The following is a 27,549-nucleotide window of genomic DNA, read 5'->3' on the forward strand; positions in this document are numbered from 1 at the left end:
GCCATAGCAGAAAACAGAATGAGAGCCATCGGCAACCTTTGAAGCAGGCACTTTGTCCAACAGGCTAAAGGCAACTCTGAGGCTGAACTGAAGCCCTTCTTCCCTCCCTCCATCTATACATATCCTAACCCTCTTGCAATGATCCATGAAAGTCTCACTTCATCCATCGTTCTCCTTCTTGCAATATTTATGGCATTTTAAAATTTATTGTATTTATTCTGCACTTAATTTTACCTGCACCGTGATTTAGTTTTTTCCAACCACATGCATCTTTTCTCCCCAAATTTGTTATGCTTGTATACTAAATAAACAAAGTGTGTGGTCACAAGTTAGTGGGAACTAATGTCTGGAATTTCCATTTTTTCTTACCATAAAATCCTCTCATTTTGACTTCAAAATTTTTTCACACTTGCATAGAACATCCTTCTTTTTAACATAACTCATCTTCCTTCTTTTGGTCAAATAGTAGTGCAAAACAGCTACATACACCTTAAAGGCCAATGTGTCTGGCAGAAGCTCTATGACAAAAAAACTCAGTCTACATAAAATCATATGGTATGGGCTTACTCTAGACCCATGCTCTCACCCCTGCCCAGTCTTCTGACTTTTATTGGCTTTCACCTTATATTTCACTTATATTTACCCATGGACTGTGACACTTTATCTTTCCCCATTCAAATTTAGTGTCCATTCTTGACACTTCACTTTTTGACCATGGCTATACCTCCCTACTGTGCTGCTGTGGCCTAAGCTTGTCTTTGACTTCTGTCACTGTTTCTGTGCCTCCTGATCCCCGACTCATTCCATGGGCTTACTCCAGGTTCAATTCTGATAGTTGTTTGACATTTATTCATGCTATATAACTGAGATGGGACACCTCTCATGTTGTCAAGTTGTAACTTTTATCTGGTCAGGTTAAAACTCATGAACGTTGGACTCAAAAACTCTCTTGCCAGGGCTTCCCTGGTGGCTCAGTGGTTAAGAATCCGCCTGCCAATGCAGGGGACACGGGTTCGAGCCCTACTCCAGGAAGATGCCACATGCCGCGGAGCAACTAAGCCCATGTGCCACAACTACTGAGCCTGCGCTCTAGAGCCCGCGAGCCACAACTACTGAGCGCACACGCCTAGAGCCCGTGCTCCGCTACACGAGAAGCCACCGCAATGAGAAGCCCGTGCACCACAACGAAGAGTAGCCCCCGCTTGCCGCAACTAGAGAAAGCCCGCGCGCAGCAATGAAGACCCAACCCAGTCAAAAATAAATAAATTAAAAAAAAATCTCTTACCTACAATTAGACAGAGAGCTTGCCTTTAGAGCCTTCTCTGCCAACATTTTCCCTTTCCCTCTTCCCTTCCATACCCCTGTATATTTAGTTTACTAATTCAGGATACCTGAAGAGGGTCTGACCTAGATAATTTTCTCTTACACAAAGGTAGAATGGTCATAAATTCCCTAAGCTCACCTAGACAAAGACTTTATTCTCTATCATGAAAGCCTCTTGTCATGCCCTTTGAGGAAACCAGGAAAGTTTCTAGTTCTGCTGTCGGGAAGGAGAGAGTTATATTATTGCTTTCCCAGACTAGGGCTGAGAATATATCTCCCCATAGAAAAAAATGTTAATAGGTGATGGTTGGTTTATCTGAAATATTATCTTTTAGGTATGTTACATGGAAAGTAGTTTTTTGTGGGCTAATACATAGAAGCCTTTAACAGAAGAGTATTTTTATAGAAAATGACTTTCAAGTTCCACATTGACAGTAGCTTTTAAGACAAAATCTAAGCAAAAATTAAGCCAAGCATGAAATCCAAATTCTTCCCAAACAAGCATCACATTAAAACAGTAACATGGTTAAACTAATATAATCCCCTTCTGTGGATATACATGTGAATAGACCTAAGTGTCTTTCTATATTAGAGATCAAATTCTATTTCACATACCTGTTGTCTTCCTCCAGCTTTATCCTGGATAATAGTCCTGACAACAGCACCAGTAAAAACATAAGATCTGAAAAATGAACTGACGACATTGCAAAGGCCAATGGCTATTAAATCCTGTAAAGAAATGGCAAATACTTTAGGCCCACTGTTTGTCAAAGAAGGCTGATTTGAGTTTGAACTAAAGGCATACTGTTATTTCTTATGTATGAAGACAGGGTTGTTTACATCACTTCAAATAACACTGAAATATTATTGGAAAGAAGTGAAGGATGGCAAATCTGATTCCTTCATTTTAGCTAGAGATCATAAGGAAAGTCCTTTTTCAAAGTGAGTAAATGAGACATTTGCCTTATTATTCTCTTCTGCATGATTGCTGGGAATTTAGGATGACAGGGAGAAATATAGTACTATTTTTCTTGCTTCCTTCTATACTATCCTAAAGTCAGAGTGGGACACTGATTGAACCCAGGCCAGGCAGTGAAAGCCCAGAATCCTAACCACTAGGCCACTAGGCCGTGCCAAGCGGCTTGCAGGATCTTAGTTCCTCGACCAGGGATTGAACCTTGGGGCCACGGCAGTGAAAGCACCGAGTTCTAATCACTGGACCGCCAGGGAAGTCCCCCTATTCCCTTTTTAATTTCTAGGGAAAAGGCCAAACTCAAAATGGTCGGAGACTAAAAAAAAAAAAATGACAAGGACTATTTCTGGGAGGCCAACTTAATTGTATTATTAGCCTAGTTTTGATATTCCACTGCATTTCTTTTTAAAAAATATTTATTTATTTATTTGGTTGCACTGGGTCTTCGTTGTGGAATGCGGGATCTCTTTAGTTGCGGCATGCGAACTCTTAGTTGCAGCACGTGGGCTCTAGTTCCCTGGCCAGGGATGGAACCCGGAGCCCCCTGCATTGGAGTGCATTGCAGTGGAACCCCTCCACTGCATTTCTTATTGTGCTTTGGCATGTGGTTGACTTCTAAGGACTTGGTGGAAAGGAAGATAAAAGAAGAGGAGAGGAACTCTGCTAGCTTAACAACATGATGCCATACATTACCTTCTTGCCTCCCTACACCATATCTGTTCTAGAGTAACAACACGCATATTAATTCAAGTGGCTTCAGAGTTAATTGTGCCACACTTCTCAAAAATCCTTTGGTAGGACTTCCCTGGTGGCGCAGTGGTTAAGAATCCGCCTGCCAATGCAGGGGACACAGGTTTGAGCCTTGGTCCGGGAAGATCCCACATGCCATGGAACAGCTAAGCCCGTGCACCATAACTACTGAGCCTCTGCTCTAGAGCCCACGTGCCACAACTACTGAAGCCTGCGCGCCTAGAGCCTGTGCTCCGCAACAAAAGAAGCCACCATAATGAGAAGCCCGCGCACCGCAACGAAGAGTAGCCCCCACTCGCCACAACTAGAGAAAGCCCCCGCGCAGCAACAAAGACCCAACGCAGCCAAAAATAAATAAATAAATAAATAAATAATAAATTTAAAACATCCTTTGGTAATTGTAATTCAAATCATGGCCCAAGTGACTCTCTGGTTACAGAAGAATCCAGTCTTCATTTTAACTGCAGGCTAAGGTTAGAGAACAAAGATTAAAGGGTCAGAGAAAGTAATAGAAAGGCCTGTCCTCTCACCTGGTTGGAATTGACATCATAGTTATGGAAACTGGCAATCTTCCTGCCCAGAAATATGAGCAGAGAGGAGCTCACTAAAGCTAAGGAGAACGCTTCTAAAAGAACTTCAGTAAGATTGCTCACATCTGGCATTACAGGAAACAGGAAGCTGGAATACAATGGTGGAATTATTCTTAGATAGCAGGAATCATTTATTGGCATCTCCCCCACTCCAACCTTATCGTACTTTATCATCCATATCAAAAGGTCTGACCCTTTTTTAAAAAATAAAAATAAGAGATAAGAAGAGCAACTCAGGCAGCAGCTTGCGAAAACTGCCAGCAAATCAAGCCAGGTTACAAAAGCCATTAAGAGAACATGCCCTGCTATCTTCTAGTTCAAGGTTTCTGCCATGTACCAGTGGCAACAAATAGGACAGGCAAAACTACAAAAATTGATGAAAAATAGTTTATTTACACTGTTTGAGACCATACCAGTGGGTAAGCAATAGGCTTATATCATATCTAAGATGGTTTAGAGCGAAAAAGCTCAATGTATTCCCTTCTAGTCAAACTCAGATCTTTTAGGGTATAATTTTAGTCATTGTCCTTTGTAAAAATTGCTTCTGATTCTTATCCACACCTTTTTTCCCCAATTATTTTAATTGGGGAAAATACACATAACATGATTTACCATCTTGCCCATTTTTAAATGTACTGTTCAGTGGCATGAAATACATTCATAATGTGCAACCATCACCACCACCTACTCCATAACTCTTTCATCTTGTAAAACTGAAACTCTATAACTATTAATCAATAACTCTCCATTTCCCCCTCCCCCCAGCTCTGACAACCACCATTTTACTTTCTGTCTTGATGATTTTGACTACTAAGTACCTCAGATAAGTGGAATCATATAGTAATTGTCTTTCTCTGACTGGCTTATTTCACTTAGCATAATGTCCTCAAGGTTCATCTATGTTGTAGTATATGTCAGAATTTCCTTCCTTTTTAAGGCTGAATAATATTCTATTGTATGAGGGGAGTTGAATGCTAAAATATTTGGATTTTCAGTGCCCAAATTAAGCACATTCCAGAACCGTTATGAAGCCTTCAGTCTCTCTCTCCCACTTCACAATTAATACTGAATTCCAATCAAATCCTAGACAATTTCAGCTAAGCCACTGGGGCTAGTCACAAACAAGAAAAGTCCAGCCTTAACATGCTGCCATTGTGAGTTCATAGGCACTGGGGAGCCACTGAAGGTTCTTGAGCAGCAGAAAAGTCATGTGTTAGGAGTATCTGTCTACAGAAAAAAAAAAAGTGCTCCAGTTGGGGCATTGTTGCGAGATAAATACAGATTTGTTTAAAGTTTATCTTTCCCTCACACCTGCCATGCTGTGAAGGAGAGTCTGTTTGATGTTTGTTTTGTCTGATTCACCACCCACTGAATTATTCTGTCATGAGTGTAGCAGCTTCAAGAGTTAGGGTAAAGGCACAGACTAGAGTGAGTTCCAGATTCTATGTGACCTCGACCAACTCAGTCTGAGCTGTTTAATTTGTATTCAAGAGATGTGACAAGATTCTGTTTTTTAAAGGTGACAATGGGTCACCTAGTATTCTAGACTCAATGTGAATAAACTAAAAATTCACTTCCATATCTTTGTGTCTAAGGTGTTTTGTGTGTAAAATACTTGTGTGGTATATTCCTTTTATTACTTCTATAAATAAAACTATATTCTTACTGTCAAAAAAATATTCTATTGTATGTATATAACACATTTTGCTTATCCATTCATCCATCGATGGACACTTTTGTTTCTTCCACATTTCAGCTATTGTGAGTAATGCTGCTATGAACATAGGTACACAAATATCTCTTCAAGACACTGCTTTTAATTTTGGGCGGTATATATCCAGAAGTAGAATTGCTGGCTCATTTGGCAATTCTATTTTTAATTTTTTGAGGAATCAGCATACTACTTTCCACAGTGGCTGTACATTTTACATTCCCACTAACAGTGCACAAGAGTTCCATTTTCTGCACATCCTCACCAACACTTGTTATTTTCGTCTTTCTTTTAAAAAAAATAGTAGTCATACTAATGAGTGTGAGGTGGCATCTATTATTGTAGTTTTGATTTGCATTTCCCAAATGATTAGTGATGTTGAGCATGTTATGTGTTTATTGGCCATTTGTGTATCATCCTTGGAAAAATGTCTATTCAAGTCCTTTCTCCACTTTTTGAGTCAGGTTGTTGGTTTTTTGTTGTTGCGTTTTAGGAGTTCTCTATGTATTTTGGATGTTAATCCCTTATCATATGTGATTTGCAAATGTTTTCTCCTATTTTGTGAGTTGTCTTTTTTTCTCTGTTGATAGTGTCTTTTGATGCACAAAAGATTTTAATTTTCATGAATCTATTGCCCAAATCTATGTTAGTAAACCTTAAATATTTAGTATGATAACAGCATAAACTACTGTTTTTTTCCTTCCTGCTGTTTTCTGTAACATTCAATTCTTCATCAGCAATTTAGTTAAAAGGTGACATGGACATGGAAGGAACTAACCTAAATTGTTCAGTTTTTCTAGTCCCTAGCAACCATGGATAAACAGGTAATAAAAAGGGAGTTCAAAGCAATACCTAAAATTAGATTTTTGAAATGTTTGTTTCTCTACCTATACCCTTGAATCTTATGATGAAATATAAGCAAATGTTAATTGTGTGCTTTTTAAGTCATTAATAACAGAAGCGTATTAAGTAAGTATAATAGAGGGGATATTATACTAGATTTTGGAATTAAATAGAAATGGGTTCAAATAGTAGCTCTGACACTGACCAGCTGTGTGAGCTTGGATAAGTAACTTAAACTTGGTAACCCTTAGTTTCCTGAGCCATAAAAAGAAGATAATATCTTCCTTATAGTATTACTGTGAGGAACAAATGACATAAAATAATTATGTAAAGCATCAATCCCATTGTTGCCCTTGTCATTTTTTTTTTCCTGAGGGCAGAGACCAAGTCTTATTTACCATTGTATTCCCTGGTACCTAGGTTGCCTGCTCACAGTTTAAAAAAATTGAACAGAATTTCAAATGTATTTAATCATCATTAGATTTCACTGAGAACTGGTAGGATATGAGATTAATTCAATCTGGTTGCATCAAAGTAGCCTCTGTTTTGTATGCTGGGGGCTAGCCAATATCATTGACTCTTTGCTGTATTCCCTATTGAAGAACATGAGGAAATAAACAATGCTCTTCAAAAGCCTTCTCCTGAGCCAAGAAACTGTGGTATGCTGCCTTTCTTGGCTAAAGTGATTCATCTGGTCAAGGTTAAAGAAACTATAATTCCCTAACAGAAGCAAGAGTGATGCCCCATAGTTACTGGTAGGAATCATAATGTAAATTAATTGCAAGTCCTTAAGAACTCCATACGCCAGACTACTTGAAGAAGGCTTTCTACTCAGAGTGATGAAGTAATGTTGCTCAAGGACACCGATTCAGTCTAAGTAGGTGAAGACAGAAGGAATGCTCACCTCCTGAGCACTGAACCCCAGGGAGAGGTTAGGAAAACAGAGGTATCTCTTGTCCCATCCTTGAGAGTTAATCAGACAGGTATGGAGGTTGAGAAGGTTCATAATGTGCTGTGAGAAAGATGCATGAGTCTCTCTGGTATTCAGTGCATCCAGCAGTTTACTTGGGTAAGGGGATTGGCTCAACCATGGGAAGAGAGTCAAAGGCTGACCAGAGAAGAACGGGGTTGTCCTAGCCCTTGTCCTTTAGAACCTCTGTGTTCTAAAATGAACTTGAGCCCATGACCCGGATTTGGCTGTGGCCAGAGACTGTTAGCAGAGAATATTGTTTTAAAAAAAATTAATAAACAGAAAATAATTAAGTAGAGTTGGGAGACCAAAAGGGGGAGTTCTCACACCCTGTGACCATTGCAGAGCCCAACAGGAAGAAGAAAGACTCCTCTTCTTTCCTGGCAAAGGACTCAGCCAATGAAAAGCCATAGATTTTTTGTTTACCATAGCCACCCCCCACTCCAATTTTATTTTTTCCTTTATAAAAACTTCTTCCCTTGCTGTGGGAGGACTTGCATGTGACTCGCCATGGTTGCAGACCCCAAATTGCAATTCTTTGCTGATCCCGAATAAACCCATCCTTGCTGGAGAACTAACTGGCACTCTGTTTGTTTTGGTCAATGATACCAATCAGGCTATGTAGTCAGAGGCTAAGAGGAGTTAACAGGAAGGGAAAAGTAGTCTTGAAAAGTGGAGTTACCAACCTGTAAGGAATCATATCAATGAGCATCTTGCTGTTTTCTGTGTCCACGTTTATCTTGTTTGCAAATGCAGCGAAGCCAATAATCTGTAGGGGTTTAAAAAGAAAAGGCATGTGATCATCTAAATATTTTGTATTGCTTCCAAGAGCAGAGGTGCCCATAGCCTCTGGCAGCACAGGGAATGCAATACGCGGCAGTCCCTATACATGAAGGTTGGAGAAAGAGGCAGTGCCAGTTCAGTGGAGCAACAAAGGCAGAAGTCCTCCCCGACTCTTTTGGTTTCCTGAACTCTTTTTAGCACTGTAACCAGAATGAAAAACAAATTCAGGCTTGGTCTCTGACATAGTAATAGGAAAAAATGGTTGCCCTAGACTTCTCTTTCCTCACCAACCTTAAATAATCTGGATCAAGTATAAACATGTCTTCAGATAATAGCTGTACCAAGACCTCAGTTTTAAAAGTTTTAAAATCTAGATACACTGTCCCAATACAAGTAAGCCCTCTGGGGGATTGTTGAGGTATATTGATAATCATTAATAACCGTTAATAAGATGGAGCAGCATTTGATAGCACACACGAAAAATTGCTTTAGCAAAGCAATTACTTGCTTTTTTTTTCTCCTTTCATTTCCTTCTGAAATGCCAAGTCTCCCTTCCATTTCTAATGTCTGTTAGAGGGAAAACAGACAAGCTAGCAGCTGTTACACCTTATAAAGACCTCACACCAAAGCAAATTAAAGCAGAGACAAGAGAACTCAATGCCCATTTTAAAATAATAATATATAGTTGCTTTACCCCATTATCCCTACTAACACATAAATATTTTCCCAGCATCTACTCTAAGAGTTCAGCCAGACACTGAGCAGGATAGCAGTTGGTTTACCTGTGATGCTGTGTTCAGATGATGACCCCTAGGAAGCCTACAGATCAGAATGGAAGGAAGATCTGGATCAACAGAAAAGTTGTGATCTTTATATAGTTAAGGGACAAGAAGTGTGGCAAGTGGCCAAGAAACTCTTTCATTTCCAGTATAAAGGTTACACTTGCTCATTAAGGAAAATAGAGAAAATATGAAAAATTTAAAAGCAGAAATAAATCACCCAAAGATAACTACTACTGATGCTTTTTTTTGGTGTTTGCTATATAGCTTAAATATACACATATACAAATACACACATACACATACATTAATTATGAACACACAGTATGTACAATTTCTTACATCTATGAAACTCGTGAATTATTTGTCAGTTTATTTTACCTGGATCCCAAATACTGCCTTAAAATTTTCCCTTAATATTTGAGACTACCATCTAAAGGACAGATCGGAGGGTATGTGCAGTTTCCTCCAGCACATCTTTCTTTTTTTTTTGGCTGCGTTGGGTCTTCGTTGCTGCACGCGGGCTTTCTCTAGTTGTGGCAAGCGGGGGCTACTCCTCATTGCGGGGCGCAGGCTTCTCATTACAGTGGCTTCTCTTGTTGCGGAGCATAAGCTCTAGACGCATGGGCTTCAGTAGTTGCAGCAAGTGGGCTCAGTAGTTGCAACACGTGAGCCCTAGAACGTGCGGGCTTCATTAATTGTGGCGCACAGGCTTCAGTAGTTGGGGCTCACAGGGTCTAGAGCACAGGCTCAGAAGTTGTAGTGCATGGGCTTAGCTGCCCCATGGCATGTGGGATCTTCCCAGACCAGGGATCGAACCCAAGTCCCCTGCATTGGCAGGCGGGTTCTTAACCACTGCACCACCAGGGAAGTCCCTCCTTCAGCATATCTTTTTCTTTTTTAATATTTATATATTTTAATTTTATTTATTTTACCTTTGGCTGCATTGGGTCTTTGTTGCTGCACGCGGGCTTTCTCTAGTTGCGGCGAGCGGGGGATACTCTTTGTTGTGGTGCGTGGGCTTCTCATTGTGGTGGCTTCTCTTGTTGTGGAGCACGGGCTCTAGGCACGCAGGCTTCAGTAGTTGTGGCATACGGGCTCAATAGTTGTGACTCTCAGGCTCTAGAGCGCAGGCTCAGTAGTTGTGGTGCACGGGCTTAGTTGCTCCACGGCATGTGGGACCTTCCCCGACCAGGGCTCAAACCCGTGTCTCCTGCATTGGCAGGCGGATTCTTAACCACTGTGGCACCGGGGAAGCCCATCTCCAGCACATCTTAACAGTAGTTTTTTATGGGGTGTTGTGAAAAGCTTTTCACCCGCTACACCATAGCAGCTCTCATCCTCCCTCTCCTACTTTCCTCATTTCCAAGCAAAACATGGAGGTCTTTTTCCAATTCTAAACTACATCTCTAATCCCTGCTACATAGTAGAAAATGTTCCCAATCACTTGACTTGACATGTGTATAAGTACTGTATTGCAGGCTTCAATAACCTTTGAGAATAAATCAGGTCACAAAAATGTTTAATGCCGGGACTTCCCTGGTAGCACAGTGGTTAAGAATCCGCCTGCCAATGCAGGGGACACGGGTTCTAGCCCTGGTCCAGGAAGATTCCACATGCTGTGGAGCAACTAAGTCCATGCGCCACAACTACTGAGCCTGTGATCTAGAGCCCACATGCCACAACTACTGAAGCCCTTGCGCCTAGAGCCCATGCTCCGCAACAAGAGAAGCCACTGCAGTGAGAAGCCTGCGCACCGCAACAAAGAGTAGCCTCCACTTGCCACAACTAGAGAAAGCCCCGCGCAGCAACGAAGACCCAACGCAGCCATAAATAAATAAATAAATTTATAGAATAAAGTTTAAAAAAAAAATGTTTAATGCCTAATTTGCAATAATTCTAAGTCTCCACCTCCATTTGTTGCTGGACCTCAGTTTATTCCTCCACTTCACTTCATGGTGCATCCTAATTACTTATAGCATTCCCCAAAGGAATGTCTTATCTGTGGCTCACAAACCAATCTGTCAGCCATAGTCAACCCACAGCATCCTCTATACTCTTACTTCTCTCCTTTCCTAATAACCCAGGTTAATGTTATTGCCTTTGAGGTTGCTTAAAGGAACATCACGATGATCCCTGCTGCTGATGTCTCTTAAAAGAGGGTTGATTTGTGACAACATGGATGGGCCTTGAAGGCATTACGCTAAGTGAAATAAGCTAGACAGAGAAAGACAAATACTGCATGGTATCACTTATACATGGAATCTAAAACAAAAACAAAAACAAAAACAAAAACAGTCTGGCTCATAGAAACAGAGAGTAGAAAAGTGGTTGCCAGGGACTGAGGGATGGGGGAATTGAGAAAGGTTGGTAAAACAGTGCAAACTTTCAGCTACAAGATGAATAAGGTCTGAGGATCTAACGTAAAACATGGTGACTATAGTTGATAACATTTTATTATATACTTAAAAATTGCTAAGAGAGTAGAACTTAAATGTTCTTACCAAAAAAAAAAAAAGATAAATGTATGGGGTATGGATGTGTTAATTAACTAGATGGGGGAAATCCTTTCACAATGTATATCTATATCAAATCATCATGATGCACACTTTAAATATCTTATAATTTTATACCTGAATAAAGCTGGAATAAAAGAGAGACACAGAAACAGAGATAGAAACAGAGAGAGTGAGCTGATGTCTGTGTCACAGATGCCATCTGCTGGTGACTCCAAAGCCTCAGTTTCCTAAGAAGCCAGAGCTCTACTTGGTTCCAAGAGAAGGAGAGGTTGCCTCTGACTCCACTCCCCAAACTCCATATGCACATTGTCCCCTGGGTTCTAGGGCCCCACTATTCGTATACAGTGTTTTGGAAGGTCTTTTATAAAAGCAGCCATTCAGCTCTTGGCCTTTATGAATTGATAGCTTTTTAACTACTCCAAGGAAGAAAGGATATGCACCTCCACAAGAAGTAGACAACAGTTATGAGACAGAGCTTGGTCTCAGTTTCCAAAGCAATTCCTATACTCTTTCAATCATGAAGAGTATGGACCTGGATTAGTTAGCATAGAATATGTTATACTGTGGCAATATACAAACCATGAGATCTTAGTGCCCTAACACTTGAAAGTTGTTTTTTTACCCACACAAAGTCCACTGTGGGTCAGTGTCTCTTCAGGACAGCTTCTTTGCAAAAACTGCCTTGGGGATCCAGGCTAATTCTACCTGGAGACTCTATCACCTCAACATATAGCCCCTATGATTACTACAGCAGGGGAAGAAGGAACAATGGGAACTCATGCCTATTCGCCTATGCTTTGACCCCAAAGTTGCATGGTCCTGCCTAACTACAAGGGCAGCTGGGAAATATAGGGGAGCACACGGTGAACTTTAATTATCACAGAACACTTCTTAAAGGGAAAATAATGCTCATGGACACCCAAAGATTTATTGATCCTTGTAAGAGAAATGCTGACTCCAAAAACCTGAGCTTTACTTATGAAAATGTCTTTACTATTGCAAAAATGTTAACTGCAAAAGATAAATTTTATCAGATTTCTTTTTCTTTTTCTTTTTTGGCCGCATGGCACGGCTTGTAGGATCTTAGTTCCCTGGACCAGGGATTGAACCCACGCCCTCCTCAGTGAAAGCGTGGAGTCCTAACCAGTGGACCACCAGGGAATTCCCCCAGATTTCTTAAAACAAACAAGAAATGTTATCTCTAGACAACATTTTTTTAATATTCTCGAAAAGAGAGAAAACAATCATATTTATTTAGTTTAACATTTCCCCTGATCTAAAGAAAAAGATGTTAAAAAAACCTAGGACATATACATAAACACACACCTTCCCCAGCAGCCCCTCCTCCCCAAACCCAGGCTCTGCCACTTAGTGACATGGATTAGTTTTCATTGAACATCTCATCTCCCTCAATTCCTTTACCGTAGCAAAAGGAGAATGAAAGGAGGCTGAATAACAGTGTGGTTGCTGCTACATTAAAATAGAAATGAAACCTCTACATAAAAGAATACAGAAATTCATCAACACTGAGCATAGGCCTGTCATGTATTTGTTTGAAAGAAAAAAGGTGTGAATAACTGAAAGTACAGAAATATCAATTGTAGTTGACTTTGGATAGTGCAGCTATAGGAATTTCTTTTCCTCCTTTTTTTTTCTTTCTGTTTTTCAAAATTGCTAGAATTCCCTGGCAGTCCAGTGGTTAGGACTCCATGCTTCCATTGCTGGGGGCCTGGGTTTGATTCCTAGTCAGGGAACTAAGATCCCACAAGCCACGTGGCATGGCCAAAAAAAAAATTGCTAGAATGAGCCTGTATTACTGTCATAATGGGAAAAAAAAAAAACCCTTATTTTTCAAATAGTATGAAAAAGAGGCAACAGATAAAAGTCCTTTGAAAAATAAGAATGTTTAAAAAATATAAGCTAACTAAATGTATGTATTCAGCTTTGTCACAATTCAACATACATTTTAAAAATATTATTTTTACAATTCTCCTATGAACATTTCCCTTCCGAGGTTACTTGCTTTTAATTTAATTTAAAAAAATATGTATTTTAAATGATCTGAACCATGAGTTTGGAGTATCAAAACACTTACCATAAACATCCCACTTACACCAAAAGATAGATCATCCAGACAGAAAATTAATAAGGAAACACAAGCCTTAAATGACACATTAGACCAGACAGACTTAATTGATATTTATAGGACAGTCCATCCAAAAGCAGCAGAATACACTTTCTTCTCAAGTGTACACAGAACATTCTCCAGGATAGATCACATCTTGGGTCACAAATCAAGCCTTGGTAAATTTAAGAAAATTGAAATCATATCAAGCATCTTTTCCAACCACAACGCTATGAGATTAGAAATCAATTATGAAAAAAAACTGTAAAGAACACAAACACATGGAGGCTAAACAATATGCTACTAAATAACCAATGGCTCATGGAAGAAATCAAAGAGGAAATCAAAAAATACCTAGAAAAAAATGACAATGAAAACACGATGACCCAAAACATATGGGATGCAGCAAAAGAAATTCTAAGAGGGAAGTTTATAGTAATACAATCCTACGTCAAGAAACAAGAAAAATCTCAAATAAACAACATAACCTTACACCTAAAACAACTAGAAAAAGAAGAACAAACAAAGCCCAAAGTTAGTAGAAGGAAAGAAATCATAAAGATCAGAGCAGAAATACATGAAATAGAAATGAAGAAAACAATAGCAAAGATCAATGAAACTAAAAGCTGGTTCTTTGAGAAGATAAACAAAATTGATAAGCCTTTAGCCAGACTCATCAAGAAAAAAAAGGGAGAGGACTCAAATCAATAAAAATTAGAAATGAAAAAGGAAAAGTAACAACTGACACTGCGGAAATACAAAGGATCATAAGAGACTACTACAAGCAACTCTATGCCAATAAAATGGACAGCCTGGAAGAAATGGACAAATTCTTAGAAAGGTACAAGCTTCCAAGACTGAACCAGGAAGAAATAAAAAATATCAACAGACCAATCACAAGTAATGAAATTGAAACTGTGATTAAAAATCTTCCAACAAATAAAAGTCCAGGACCAGATGGCTTCACAGGTGAATTCTATCAAGCATTTAGAGAAAAGCTAACACCTATCCTTCTCAAACTCTTCCAAAAAATTGCAGAGGGAGGAACACTCCCAAGCTCATTCTATGAGGCCATCATCACCCTGATACCAAAACCAGACAAAGATATCACAAAAAAAGAAAATTACAGGCCAATATCACTGATGAACATAGATGCAAAAATCTTAAACAAAATACAAGCAAACAGAATCCAACAACACATTAAAAGGATCATACACCATGATCAAGTGGGATTTATCCCAGGGATGCAAGGATTCTTCAATATATGCAAATCAATCAGTGTGGTACATCATATTAACAAATTGAAGAAAAACCATAAGATCATCTCAATAGATGCAGAAAAAGCTTTTGACAAAATTCAACACCCATTTATGATAAAAACTCTCCAGAAAGTGGGCATAGAGGGAACCTACCTCAACATAATAAAGGCCATATATGACAAACCCACAGCAAACATCATTCTCAATGGTGAAAAACCGAGAGCATTTCCTCTAAGATCAGGAACAAGACAAGGATGTCCACTCTCGCCACTATTATTCAACATAGTTTTGGAAGTCCTAGTCATGGCAATCAGAGAAGAAAAAGAAATAAAAGGAATCCAAATTGGAAAAGAAGAAGTAAAACTGTCACTGTTTGCAGATGACTTGATACTATACACAGAAAATCCTCAGGAGGCCACCAGAAAACTACTAGAGCTTATCAGTGAATCTGGTAAAGTTGCAGGATACAAAATCAATACACAGAAATCTCTTGCATTCCTATATACTAACAATGAAAGATCAGAAAGAGAAATTAAGGAAACAATCCCATTTACCACCACAACAAAAAGAATAATACCCAGGAATAAACCTACCTAAGGAGACAAAAGACCTGTACTCAGAAAACTATAGGATACTGATTAAAGAAATCAAAGACAACACAAACGGATGGAGAAACATACCATGTTCTTGGATTGGAAGGATCAATATTGTGAAAATGACTATACTACCCAAAGCAATCTACAGGTTCAATGCAATCCCTATCAAATTACCAATGGCAATTTTCCAGAGTTAGAACAAAAATTTTTACAATTTGTATGGAAACACTAAAGATCCCAAATAGCCAAAGCAATCTTGAGGGAAAAAAACGGAGCTGGAGGAATCAGACTCCCTGACTTCAGACTATACTACAAACCTACAGTAATCAAGACAATATGGTACTGGCACAAAAACAGAAATATAGATCAATGGAACAAGATAGAAAGCCCAGAGATAAACCCACGCACCTTCGGTCACCTAATCTATGACAAAGCAGGCAAGAATATACAATGGAGAAAAGACAGTCTCTTCAATAAGTGGTGCTCGGAAAACTGGACAGCTACATGTAAAAGAATGACATTAGAATACTCCCTAACACCATACACAAAAATAAACTCAAAATGGATTAAAGACCTAAATGTAAGTCTGGACACCATAAAACTCTTAGAGGAAAATATAGGCAGAATACTCTTTGACATATTTGTCAAATGTCAAATTATGTCAAAACACAATTTGACATAAATTGCTGCAAGATTTTTTGACCCACTTCCTAGAGTAATGAAAATAAAAACAGAAATAAACAAATGGGACCTAATGAAACTTAAAAGCTTTTGCACAGCAAAGGAAACAATAAACAAAACAAAAAGACAACCAAGAGGATGGGAGAAAATATTTGCAAACAAAGCAACCATCAAGGGATTAATCTCCAAAATATACAAACAGCTCATGCAGCTCAATATCGAAAAAAACAAACAATGAAAAAATGGGCAGAAGACCTAAATAGACATTTCTCCAAAGAAGACATACAGATGGCCAACAAACACATGAAAACATGCTCAACATCACTAATCATTAGAGAGATGCAAATCAAAACTACAGTGAGGTATCACCTCACACTGGTCAGAATGGCCATCATCAAAAAATCTACAAACAATAAATGCTGGAGAGGGTGTGGAGAAAAGGGAACTCTCCTACACTGTTGGTGGGAATGTAAACTGGTACAACCACTATGGAGAACAGTATGGAGGTTCCTCAAAAAACTAAAAATAGAATTACCATATGACCCAGCAATCCCACTCCTGGGTATATACCTGGAGAAAACCATAATTCAAAAAGATACATGTACCACAATGTTCATTGCAGCACTACTTACAATAGCCAGGACATGGAAGCAACCTAAATGTCCATCCACAGAGGAATGCATAAAGAAGATGTGGTACCTATATACAATGGAATATTACTCAGCCATAAAAAGGAATGAAATAGTGCCATTTGCAGAGACGTGGATAGACCTAGAGACTGTCATACAGAGTGAAGTAAGTCAGAAAGAGAAAAAACAAATATGGTATATTAACACATATATGTGGAATCTAGAAAAATGGTACAGATGAACCAGTTTTCAAAGCAGAAATAGATACAGATGTAGAGAACAAACTTATGGATACCAACAGGGGAAGGGCGGGGTGGGATGAATTGGGAGATTGGGATTGACTTATATACACTACTATGTATAAAATAGACAACTAATGAAAACCTACTGTATAGCACAGGGAACTCTACTCAGTGCTCTGTGGTGACCTAAATGGGAAGGAAATCTTAAAAAGAGGGGATATATGTATACGTATAACTGATTCACTTTGCTATACAGCAGAAACTAGCACAACATTGTAAAGCAACTATACTCCAATAAAAAGCAAAACAAAACAAAACAAAATGAAAACACCTACCAGAAAAATTTCCATGGGAAACTCGATGGGGTACTGATTGTAGGAAATTCTGATACATTTGTTGATTCTCAGAGCAACAACAGCAGTTAGAAATAGTAAGATGCTGGTGGAATTAGCTTTGGGGAGACCTATACAGTAGTTAATTATGTTCTGAAAGAAAACAAAATTACAGAGGCTTAGAAAGGGATGTAATAATTGCCTAAATCTAGAAAATGACACTCTTTCTAAATTAGTTCAAAAAGAAGTCTCTAGGCAGTGTCACTGGGCACAGAGTTCTTTATGAGCATTACTAGAACAGTGAGAGCAAGTAGGTGGATACATATTTTTTTAATTGAAAACAATATATTAAAAGACTATAACATCCAGTAAGAAGATAATACACTTTCTATGTTTCAGTGTAGTGGAAAGGACCCAGGAGTTCTGTTTATTAGCCTATTCTTTATCAATTTTCCCAGACCATGTATGTTTAGCTTGGCTTCTAGGCCATTCTTGCATTCAGGGACTACTTTGCATTTTATATTCTGTATATATTATGTTTTAGGATACATGTCTTTCAGGAGGCATGTAACGGGAAGAAGTATGATAGATACAGTATCTCAAAGACCAAATTTTAATATAAATCATGTTGGTTCAAAAGGCTGGGGTGAAATGGTTAATGCATCTGGGAACATGGTCCAGCTGGCACCTGCAATTAATCAAGACTGTAAATCTAGAAGAGGTGAAATTATTTCTAGGACCCTCTTTTTCTTTTTTTTTAATAAAACTCCTCCTGACAGGAGTTTTTTGTCTTTTTGTTTTTTTAAATTTTAATTAATTAATTAATTTATTTATTTATTTATGGCTGTGTTGGGTCTTCGTTTCTGTGCGAGGGCTTTCTCTAATTGCTGCAAGTGGGGGCAACTCTTCATCGCGGTGTGCGGGCCTCTCACTATCGTGGCCTCTCTGGTTGCGGAGCACAGGCTCCAGACGCGCAGGCTCAGTAATTGTGGCTCACGGGCCCAGTTGCTCCGCGGCATGTGGGATCTTCCCAGACCAGGGCTCGAACCCGTGTCCCCTGCATTGGCAGGCAGATTCCCAACCACTGTGCCACCAGGGAAGCCCCTCTAGGACCCTCTTGACCCAGCTGCCTATGCTGGAGTCTCTCCACTCGGGTCTACTTCTTTTTGGAGGCAAAGGGAGGGGCATTTGTAAGTCTAGGTGAGGGTAGAAATTACTCACATAGAAGAAGGAGATGGGACCAGAATGGAAACGAATCATAATCCCGAAGATGCAGGTCAACTGGGACAGCATAATGTGTAGGGCTGTGGCAGCCAGGTAAGCACTGATTGCAGCCTCCGGAATGTAAGTGATAATGAAGCCAAAACCTAACATGCCCATTGATAGCTGTAGGGGGTTCAGATGGAAAAGAAAACCAGAGTGAGGAGGAATGTCATCAAAAAAGCAATGTCACCAATTAGGCAAACTCCAGAGGGGTTCCAACAAAAAAGTTAAGTTAGGTCCCTTTGATAACTCTTGTTCCTCTTTCCCTAATCAACTGAAATTGATGAGCTAAGGTAGGTCCTTGGGGTTGATTCAGAGGTTTCCTACAGACGTAAGACCACACTCCTTTCTTCACGAGTTCATAAGCTTAAGTTCTTACTCTAGAATCTACTGACCTTGTTGATATGGCGTTAACAGTGACAAAGTGATCAGAACAAGACCTTGCCTTTTCAAAGCCCTTTTCACTAGAAGCTTTGATAGCCCTCTTCATGAGAGGTTAATATCCCTGTGAGGAATGCAGCTTTTCGCAAAGGAAAATATTAAAACAAACTGGGTTCCAGCTTAAACTTTTTGGCCTTTGACGCTTATCTTTACGAAGAATGATTAAACTGAATTTATGTCTTCAGGATTGTACATAAATACATGTATGATATAGCATTTTACATGTACACATGCATATATATGTAAATATATTTTTTAAATGTTATGTAATAAACAAGCAAAGCATCTAAAAGGATAGACGCCAAACTATTAACGGAAGTTACCTTTGGGGAATGGGATTAAAAGTTTGGGGCAATATTTGTAATTTATACACTTTTTTATTATTTGAGTTTTTTGCAATATACATGTTCATCTTTTATAATAAAAAAAATTGTAAAATTATGGATAGAGGGTGAGCCCCAACCCTCTTAAGAGGGTAGGTTAAGAAAAATGACACAGCCCAATGAAGAAGATGGGGAAAGAAAAACAAAAGTCGTGAAGTCTTCTATTGTCACTGCTTCATCTTCCACTGCACTAGGAACTCTCAGAAAACAAACTTGGAAGAATAAATCTATTAGCTTTAAAAGCTTTTTGTTTCAAAGCTTTCAGTTAGCTGGGCAGTTTGTCTCCCTTAATCTCCTGTCATTACTGCCCAGTATGCTCCTTTACTCTAGTCAGGCCAATGTGCTTCCTGTCATTTGTGTGACTGGCTGATTTTTACTTCTGTGCTTATGCCCAAACTCCTCTGCCATCTCTTTGCCAATCCATGTTTATCATCTCTTTCAAAAGCTCAATAAAACTTCTCTTCTTCAGGAGGTGTGGTGCAAACAGCATGATTCCTGGGGATGGAGAACTTGGCTTCAATGCTTGGCTCTACCGCTCACTGCCTGAGTGAGTTTGGACAAGTTTATTAAACTCTCCGAACCTCAGTTTCCTCACCCATAGAATGAATAATACCCAACATGCAGTGTTTTGTATGGATTGCACTACATAATTCATGTAAAACACTTAGCTCAAATCTGAAAATAGTGACAGATGCAAATATGTACGATTCTTTCTTCATGCCATCCCTTCCTTCCACCTTGTAAATGGCAAATATCTATAATTAACCATAGAACTCTTCCTTACGCAGCTGTGATGTGGCATCAGAATCTGGTGTTAATGTAATTTTCTAGGCATCAATTGTCAGTCAGAATTGGTCTGTGACATGAAACCTATCTGCCACCCTTATTGAAAACAAGTACAGACGGTTCCCAAATTACAATGGTTCTAACATTTTTTTCGACTTTACGATGGTGCAAAAGCATATGCATTCAGTAGAAACCGTACTTTGAATTTTGATTTTTTTTTTCTGGGCTAGCCATATGCAGTATGATACTCTGTCGTGATGCTGGGCAGTGGCAGTGAGCGACAGCTCCCAGTCAGCCAAACAATCATGACGGTAAACAACTGATACACTTATAACTATTCTGTACTCAGACAGCCATTCTGTTTTTCACCTTTAGTACAGTATTCAACAAATTACATGAGATATTCAATACTTTATTATAAAATAGATAATGTGTTAGATGATTTTGCCCAAGTGTAGTCTAATGTAAGTGCTCTGAGCACGTTTAAGGTAGGCCAGGCTAAGCTATGATGTTTGGTAGGCTAGGTGTATTAAATGTATTTTCGACTTACAGTATTTTCAACTTACCATGGGTTTATCAGTATGTAACCCCATCATAAGCTGAGGAAGTTCTGTACTAAATGTTTGGTAAATGAAGGAAAGCCTCAATAAATGGTTGTTTCCTTCCCAGACAACTCCATCCCACCTAAAAGTTATTCCTTCACTTCATATTCTTTTTTTTTTTTTTTTGGCCTCACTGCGCATCATGTGGGATATTAATTCCCCAACCAGAGATCGAACCCATGCCCTCTGCAGTGGAAGTGTGGACTCTTAACAACTGGACTGCCAGGGAAGTCCCCACTTCATATTCTTTTGACAACAAACACTTCACTTTTATTAAAACTAGTTTGCACTTTAAGATTATCTAGTGCACAGATTCTAGAGGTAGACAAACTGAACCTGAATCCCAGTTTGGAATCGTACTGGTTATGTGACCTTGGGCAATTCACTTAACCTCTTTATACCTTTATTTCTTTAAAATAAGTACCAGAATAATACCTACCCTCATACAGGGGGATGTTGTGAGGATCAAATGAGATAAAACATGTAAAGTGCTTTGAATATTGACAGCATATAGCAATAAATGTTAGATATTAGTATCTAGTTCAGACTTTTTTTTTCAATTTAAACTTTTTATTTTAAATAATTGTAGATTGACATGCAATTGTAAAAAAGCAACACACAGAGATCCGGTGTACCCAGTTACCCCAATGATAACATCTTGCACAACTATAGTATTGATACAATGCCACAATTAGGATACTGACATCAATACAACCAAGTTACAAAATAATGCCATCAGCACAAAGATCCCTCTTGCTGTCCTTTAATAGCCTCTCACCTCTCATCTCTACCTCCAATCTCCATCCTCTGACCTCTAGCCATCTTTAATCCCTGGCGACAATTAATCTATTCTCCATTTCTATAATTTTGTCACTTCAAGAATTTTACATAAATGGAATCATCAGTATGTAAACTTTCCAATTTTACATAAATGGAATCATCAGTATGTAAACTTTCCAATTTCATTCATTTTTGCCCTTTATTATTTCCTTCCTTCTGCTTATTTTGGGTTTAATTTGCTCTTATTTTTCTAGGTTTTGAAGAGGGAGCTTGTATTATTAATTTGAGACATTTTCTTTATTCTACTGTATGCATTTTAGTGCTATAAATTTCCTTTTCAGCACTGCTTTAGCTGTGTTCCAAAAATTTTGGTATGTTTTATTTTCATTTACTTCAAGGTATTTTTTTTAAAGATTTAATTTTATTTATTTTTGGCTGCGTTGGGTCTTCGTTGCTGCGCACAGGCTTTCTCTAGTTGTGGCAAGTGGGGCCTATTCTTCATTGTGGTGCACGGGCTTCTCATTGCGGTGGTTTTTCTTGTTACAGAGCATGTGCTCTAGGTGCGTGGGCTTCAGTAGTTGCAGCATGTGGGCTCAGTAGTTGTGGCTCGCCAGCCCTAGAGCACAGGTTCAGTAGTTGTGGCACATGGGCTTAGTTGCTCCGCGGCATGTGGGATCTTCCCGGGCCAGGGATTGAACCCATGTCCCATGCATTGGCAGGCAGATTCTTATCCACTGCACCACCAGGGAAGTCCCTACTTCAATGTATTTTTTCAAAACTTCCCTTGAGATTTCCTACCTGATTTATGGATTATTTAGAAGTATGCTGTTTAGTAGTATCCAGATATTTGGAGACTTTCCTGTTAACTTTTTGTTATTGAGTTCTAGTTTGATTCCACTGTGGTCAGAGAACACACTGTTTGATTTCAATTCTTTTAAATTTATTGAGGTTTGTTTTATAGCTTAGGATACAGTCTATCTTGCTGTATGTTCCATGGGTTGTTGAAAAGAATGTGTATTCTGCTGTTATTGGTGGGAGTATCCTGTAAATGTCTCAAATCCTATTGGTGTTGTTGATATTTTGAATTTTATTATATGCTTGCTGATTTTCTGTCTAGTTGTCCAATCAATTGTTGAGTGAGGGGTGTTGAAGTCTCCAGCTGTAATTGTGGATTTTTCTATTTCTCCTCTCCAGTTATATCAGTTTTTGCTTCACATATTTTGTAGCTCTGTTGTTTGGTGCATACATATGTAGGATTGCTATGTCTTCTTGGTAGACTGATACTTTTATCATTATATAATGTCCCTCTCTACCTCTGGTAATTTTCTTGGCTCTGAAGTCTACTTTATCTGATATTAATATAGTCAATCCTGCTTTCCTTTGATTAATATTTGCATGATCTACCTATCCATTTTTTTACTTTCAACCTGTCTATATTATTATATTTGATGTTTCTTGTAGACAGCATATTTCTAAATATGTCAGTCTCTAACTTTAATGTAAATGTCAATAGGTTAGGGCTTAAGTCTGCCATTTTTCTGTTTGTTTTCTCTGTTTTTCAACTCTTATTTTTCCTGATTTCATTGGTTACTTGAACATTTTTTAGAATTTCATTTTGATTTATCTATAGTGTTTCTGAGTGTATCTCTTTGTATAGATTTTAAGTGGTTGTCCTAGGTATTACATTATATATGCATAACTTATCACAGTCTGCCGGTGTAGACATTTTACCAGTTTGAGCAAATTATAGAAACTTTACCTCCCTTTATATTTTTTATAAAAGAATTGTTTTTTTTTTGTTTTTTTTTTTTGGCTGTGTTGGGTCTTCGTTTCTGTGTGAGGGCTTTCTGTAGTTGTGGCAAGCGGGGGCCAGTCTTCATCGCGGTGCGCGGGCCTCTCACTATCGCGGCCTCTCTTGTTGCGGAGCACAGGCTCCAGACGCGCAGGCTCAGTAGTTGTGGCTCACGGGCCTAGTTGCTCCGCGGCATGTGGGATCTTCCCAGACCAGGGCTCGAACCCGTGTCCTCTGCATTAGCAGGCAGATTCTCAACCACTGCGCCACCAGGGAAGCCCAAAAGAATTGTTTTAAATATTTCTTCCATATGCATTTTGAACCACATCAGACAGTGTTATAATTTTGTTTCAACCATTGAACATAATTTAGAAAACCCAAGAAGCAAGGAAAACTACCATATTTATCCATATTTTTCCTTTTCCATTGTTCTTTCTTCCTTCTTGATGTTCCAAGATGCCTTCTTGTATCATTTCCTTTCTGTTTAGAGAACTTCCATTAGCCATTCTTTTAGGGTAGGTCTTGCTGGTGACAAATTCTCTTAGTTTTGCTTCATCTGAGAATGTCTTGATATCTCCTTCATTCTTTTTTTTAAAAATAAATTTATTTATTTTTGGTTGTGTTGGGTCTTCATTGCTGTATGTGGGCTTTCTCTAGTTGCGGCGAGTGGGGGCTACTCTTTGTTGCGGTGTGTGGGCTTCTCATTGGTGTGGTGGCTTCTCTTTGTTGTGGAGCATGGGCTCTAGGCATGCAGGCTTCAGTAGTTGTGGCATGTGGGCTCAGTAGTTGTGGCTCGCGGGCTCTAGAGCACAGGATCAGTAGTTGTGATGCATGGGCTTAGTTGCTCTGCAGCATGTGGGATCTTCCCAGACCAGGGCTCAAACCTGTGTCCCTTGTATTGGCAGGTGGATTCTTAACCACTGCACCACTAGGGAAATCCCTCTCCTTCATTCTTGAAGGATATTTTCACTGAGGCTGTAATTTTGGATTGACAGTTCTTTCAGCAAACAAAAAATATTGTGCAATTTCCTTCTGGTCTCCATGGTTTCTAACAAGAAATCTGCTGTCATTTAAATTATTTTCCCCCTGTAGGTGAAGTGTTTCTCTCACTGCTTTCAAGACTTTTTTTCTTTGTTTTTAGTTTTCAGAAGTTGACTATGGGGACTTCCCTGGTGGCTCAGTGGTTAAGAATCTGCCTGCCAATGCAGGGGACATGGGTTCAAGCCCTGGTCAGGGAAGATCCCACATGCCACGGAGGAACTGAGCCCATGCACCACAACTACTGAGCCTGCACTCTAGAGCTTGCAAACCACAACTATTGAGCCCACGCGGCACAACTGCTGAGCCCACACATCGCAACTACTGAAGCCCACATGCCTAGAGCTCGTGCTCCACAACAAGAGAAGCCACTGCAATGAGAAGCCCGTGCACCGCAATGAAGAGTGGCCCCCACTCACCACAACTAGAGAAAGCCTGAGTGCAGCAACAAAGACCCAATGCAGCCAAAAATTAAAAAAAAAAAAAAGAACAGGTTGACTATGATTTGTCTTGATGTGGATTTCTATGGATTTATCTTCTTTGGGTTTTTCCAAGCTTCTTAAATCCGTAGGATTACATTTTTTGCCAAATTTGGGGAGTTTTCAGCTATTATTTCTTCAAATAATTCAGCCCCATCTTTTTTCTCCTCCCTTTCTGGGATGCTTATGACACAAATTTTAGAGCTTTTGTTATAGTCCCATTTGTCCCTGAGGCTCTGCTAATTTTTTTTTCCGTCTATTTTCTCTCTGTTGTTCAGACTGGGTAATATCTATTGTTCTGTCTTCAAGTTCATTGATTTTTTCCTCTGTCTCCTCCATTTTGCTGTTGAGCCCATCCTTTGAATTTTTAATTTTGGTTACTGTATTTTTCAGCTCCAATATTTTCATTTGGTTCTTCTTTACATTTTCTATTTACTTTTTAAGACTTTCTATTTTTTCACTTGTTTCAAGCATGTTCATAATTGGTTGCTGAAGCGTTTTTAGGATGGCTGCTTTATAATTTATGCCAGATAATTCTGATATCTCTGTCATCTCAGTGCTGGCATCTTTTTCTTGTCTTTCTTCATTTAAGTTGAAATGTTCTCGGTTCTTGATATGACAAGTTATTTTCAGTTTAATTGTTGACATTTTGTGTACTATGCTATAAGACTCTGGATCTTATTTAAACCTTCTGTTTTAGCCAGCTTATTTTGATAAAGTGCTGGCAGGGGAAGGGGAAAGTGCCACCTTGTTACTGCCTGGTAAGGCAGAAGTCCAGGTTCTCCTCTCAAAATCCACTGACACTTGAGGCAATAGGGACTCTTCATTTTTGCTGGGAAGGGATGGAAGTTCTGGCTCGCCACTAGGCCTCCCATCCTGGCTGGGAGAGACAGAAATGCCTTTATTTCTCCCTACATCGCCTCCATTGACACTGCTGAAGAGGGGGTTGTCATCATTAATGCTGTGTTGTGGTGAAAGACCTGACCCTTCACTAGGCTTTCTCTGATACACCCCAGCAAGGAGTAGGAAGGGTGTCTTATTACTGCCCAGTGGAGATGAAAGTCTTGACTCCCTATTTGGCCTTCTCTGACAATACCCCGGGTGGCTACCTCATTACAGCTGGGTGAGGGTGGAAGTTTGAGCTCCCTGCTTGGCCTTTGCTGGCATGAGTGGGGATGACACCACAGGTTTGTTTTTTGCGGGGTTTTTTTGGTGTTTGTCTGGAGTAGAGCAGTTATTGGGTAGAAGTTTTCAGTCTTGCTAGTCTTTCCTGGTCCTGTGGCTATAAAGAGCAGACTTTTGTTGGGGCTTTTTTTTGGTCTGCCTGTGTTGGCATTTTGGGTTTCTGGCTTCTTCAGCACCAAGTTTGAGCTATATGAGGCAAAAAAGAAAACCCAAGGAACTCACCACTGTGTTGTTCCTTGGGTCTGAGCCAGTTTGTCTTCTTCTCTTCACCTTTCAGAGTCTTTTTACGTTTGTTTTGTATATAATTTTCCAAGGTTTTTAGTTGTTCTTAGCAGGAGGAATAGGCAAAAGTACATATATTCCATCTTCCTGTAAATGGAATATCTCCTCCTTTATTACATGAAAAAAAAATGACACTCAAAAAAGGGGAAAGAACTTGCCAAGGCCACTTAGATAATTAATAGGTTGCTGACTTACTGCCTGTTATTTTGTCTTCTCCTACAAGATTGAATATTTTAAACACAGGTATTATATCTTTTTATTTTTATTTTTTTAAATAAATTTATTTATTTATTTTTGGCTGCACTGGGTCTTCGTTGCTGCTCACGGGCTTTCTCTAGTCGCAGCAAGCGGGGGCTACTCTTCGTTGTGGTGCGCGGGCTTCTCACTGCGGTGGCTTCTCTTGTTGCAGAGCATGGGCTCTAGGCACACGGGCTTTCGTAGTTGTGGCACGTGGGCTCAGTAGTTGTGGCTCGCAGGCTCTAGAGCACAGGCTCAGCAGCTGTGGCGCATGGGCCCAGCTGCTCCATGGCATGTGGGATCTTCCCGGACCAGGGCACGAACCCACGTCCCCTGCATTGGCAGGCGGGCTCTCAATCACTGCACCATCAGGGAAGCTTGGTATTATATCTTTTTAAAAAAAATTTTTGGTCTCTATTAAAGTACCAACTTCATTTCTCTATACTTGGTAATTATAATTTATTAATGCTTACTATTTGACAGGCTCTGGGCTGAATGCTTTGCATGCATTTTCTCACTTAATCCTCACAAGAACTCTGCAATACAAATATTATTATTCCCATTTTAAACATGAAGAAACTGAGGCCCACGAAGGTAAGATAACTCAAGTAAGTCATATAGCTGGTAAGCGTCAGGGCTGGAGTCAGCCTACCATAATAGCCTGCCTTTGTAGGCTTCCAATAAAGTCCTTGCCTAATAAAAGATGGTCCCAGGGGAAATCAGTGAAAATTAGCTATAGAGCAGGTTAGCTGAGAAGAAAGAGAAATAAAACTGAAATATGTGACTTTAGTTCAGTGGGTGACACTTCAGATGGTAGACTCTCAGAAGAAATTAAAGACACTGCCCAAAATAAGGTTTGATATTTTAATAAGTCATTGATACTGTCCATTAGCTGAGTCCTGTCATTGAAGAAAAAGGATTTCAGGTCTGACTCTAATGCTCACTAACCAAAAATATAGTATGTGAGCCCATGAATGCTATTCTTGTTGAAAGAATAGAAAGAAATTTTTTAAAACGTGAAATCATGAGTAGAACTCTAGGCCACAGTCCCTGGGACCCTTCTTTAGTCTTAGAGCATTAAGGACTGATGAGAATATTGAGTATCTCATCCTAAACCAATGTGGTAGATTTCAGAGGAGGGAGAAGTTTTGTTACTGAGGAGACAGCCTATCCAGA

The 27,549-nt window shown here is 39.3% G+C and overlaps 1 protein-coding gene across 1 annotated transcript in view; it reads right to left on the minus strand.

Annotated features, from left to right (window-relative positions):
* Positions 1 to 27,549, minus strand: part of SLC26A8 (solute carrier family 26 member 8) — a 70,396-nt gene that overhangs the window by 18,141 nt on the left and 24,706 nt on the right. The window contains exons 6-10 of the mRNA XM_068558029.1: positions 18,327 to 18,491; positions 17,109 to 17,258; positions 7,847 to 7,929; positions 3,577 to 3,724; positions 1,939 to 2,052 (exon numbers count right to left, since the gene is read on the minus strand). Coding sequence (XP_068414130.1) covers positions 1,939 to 2,052; positions 3,577 to 3,724; positions 7,847 to 7,929; positions 17,109 to 17,258; positions 18,327 to 18,491 — 660 coding nt within the window. The remainder of the gene's footprint in view (positions 1 to 1,938; positions 2,053 to 3,576; positions 3,725 to 7,846; positions 7,930 to 17,108; positions 17,259 to 18,326; positions 18,492 to 27,549) is intronic.

This window comes from Eschrichtius robustus, chromosome 12 (genome assembly GCF_028021215.1).
Source record: "Eschrichtius robustus isolate mEscRob2 chromosome 12, mEscRob2.pri, whole genome shotgun sequence".
NCBI classification, from domain to species: Eukaryota; Metazoa; Chordata; class Mammalia; order Artiodactyla; family Eschrichtiidae; genus Eschrichtius; species Eschrichtius robustus.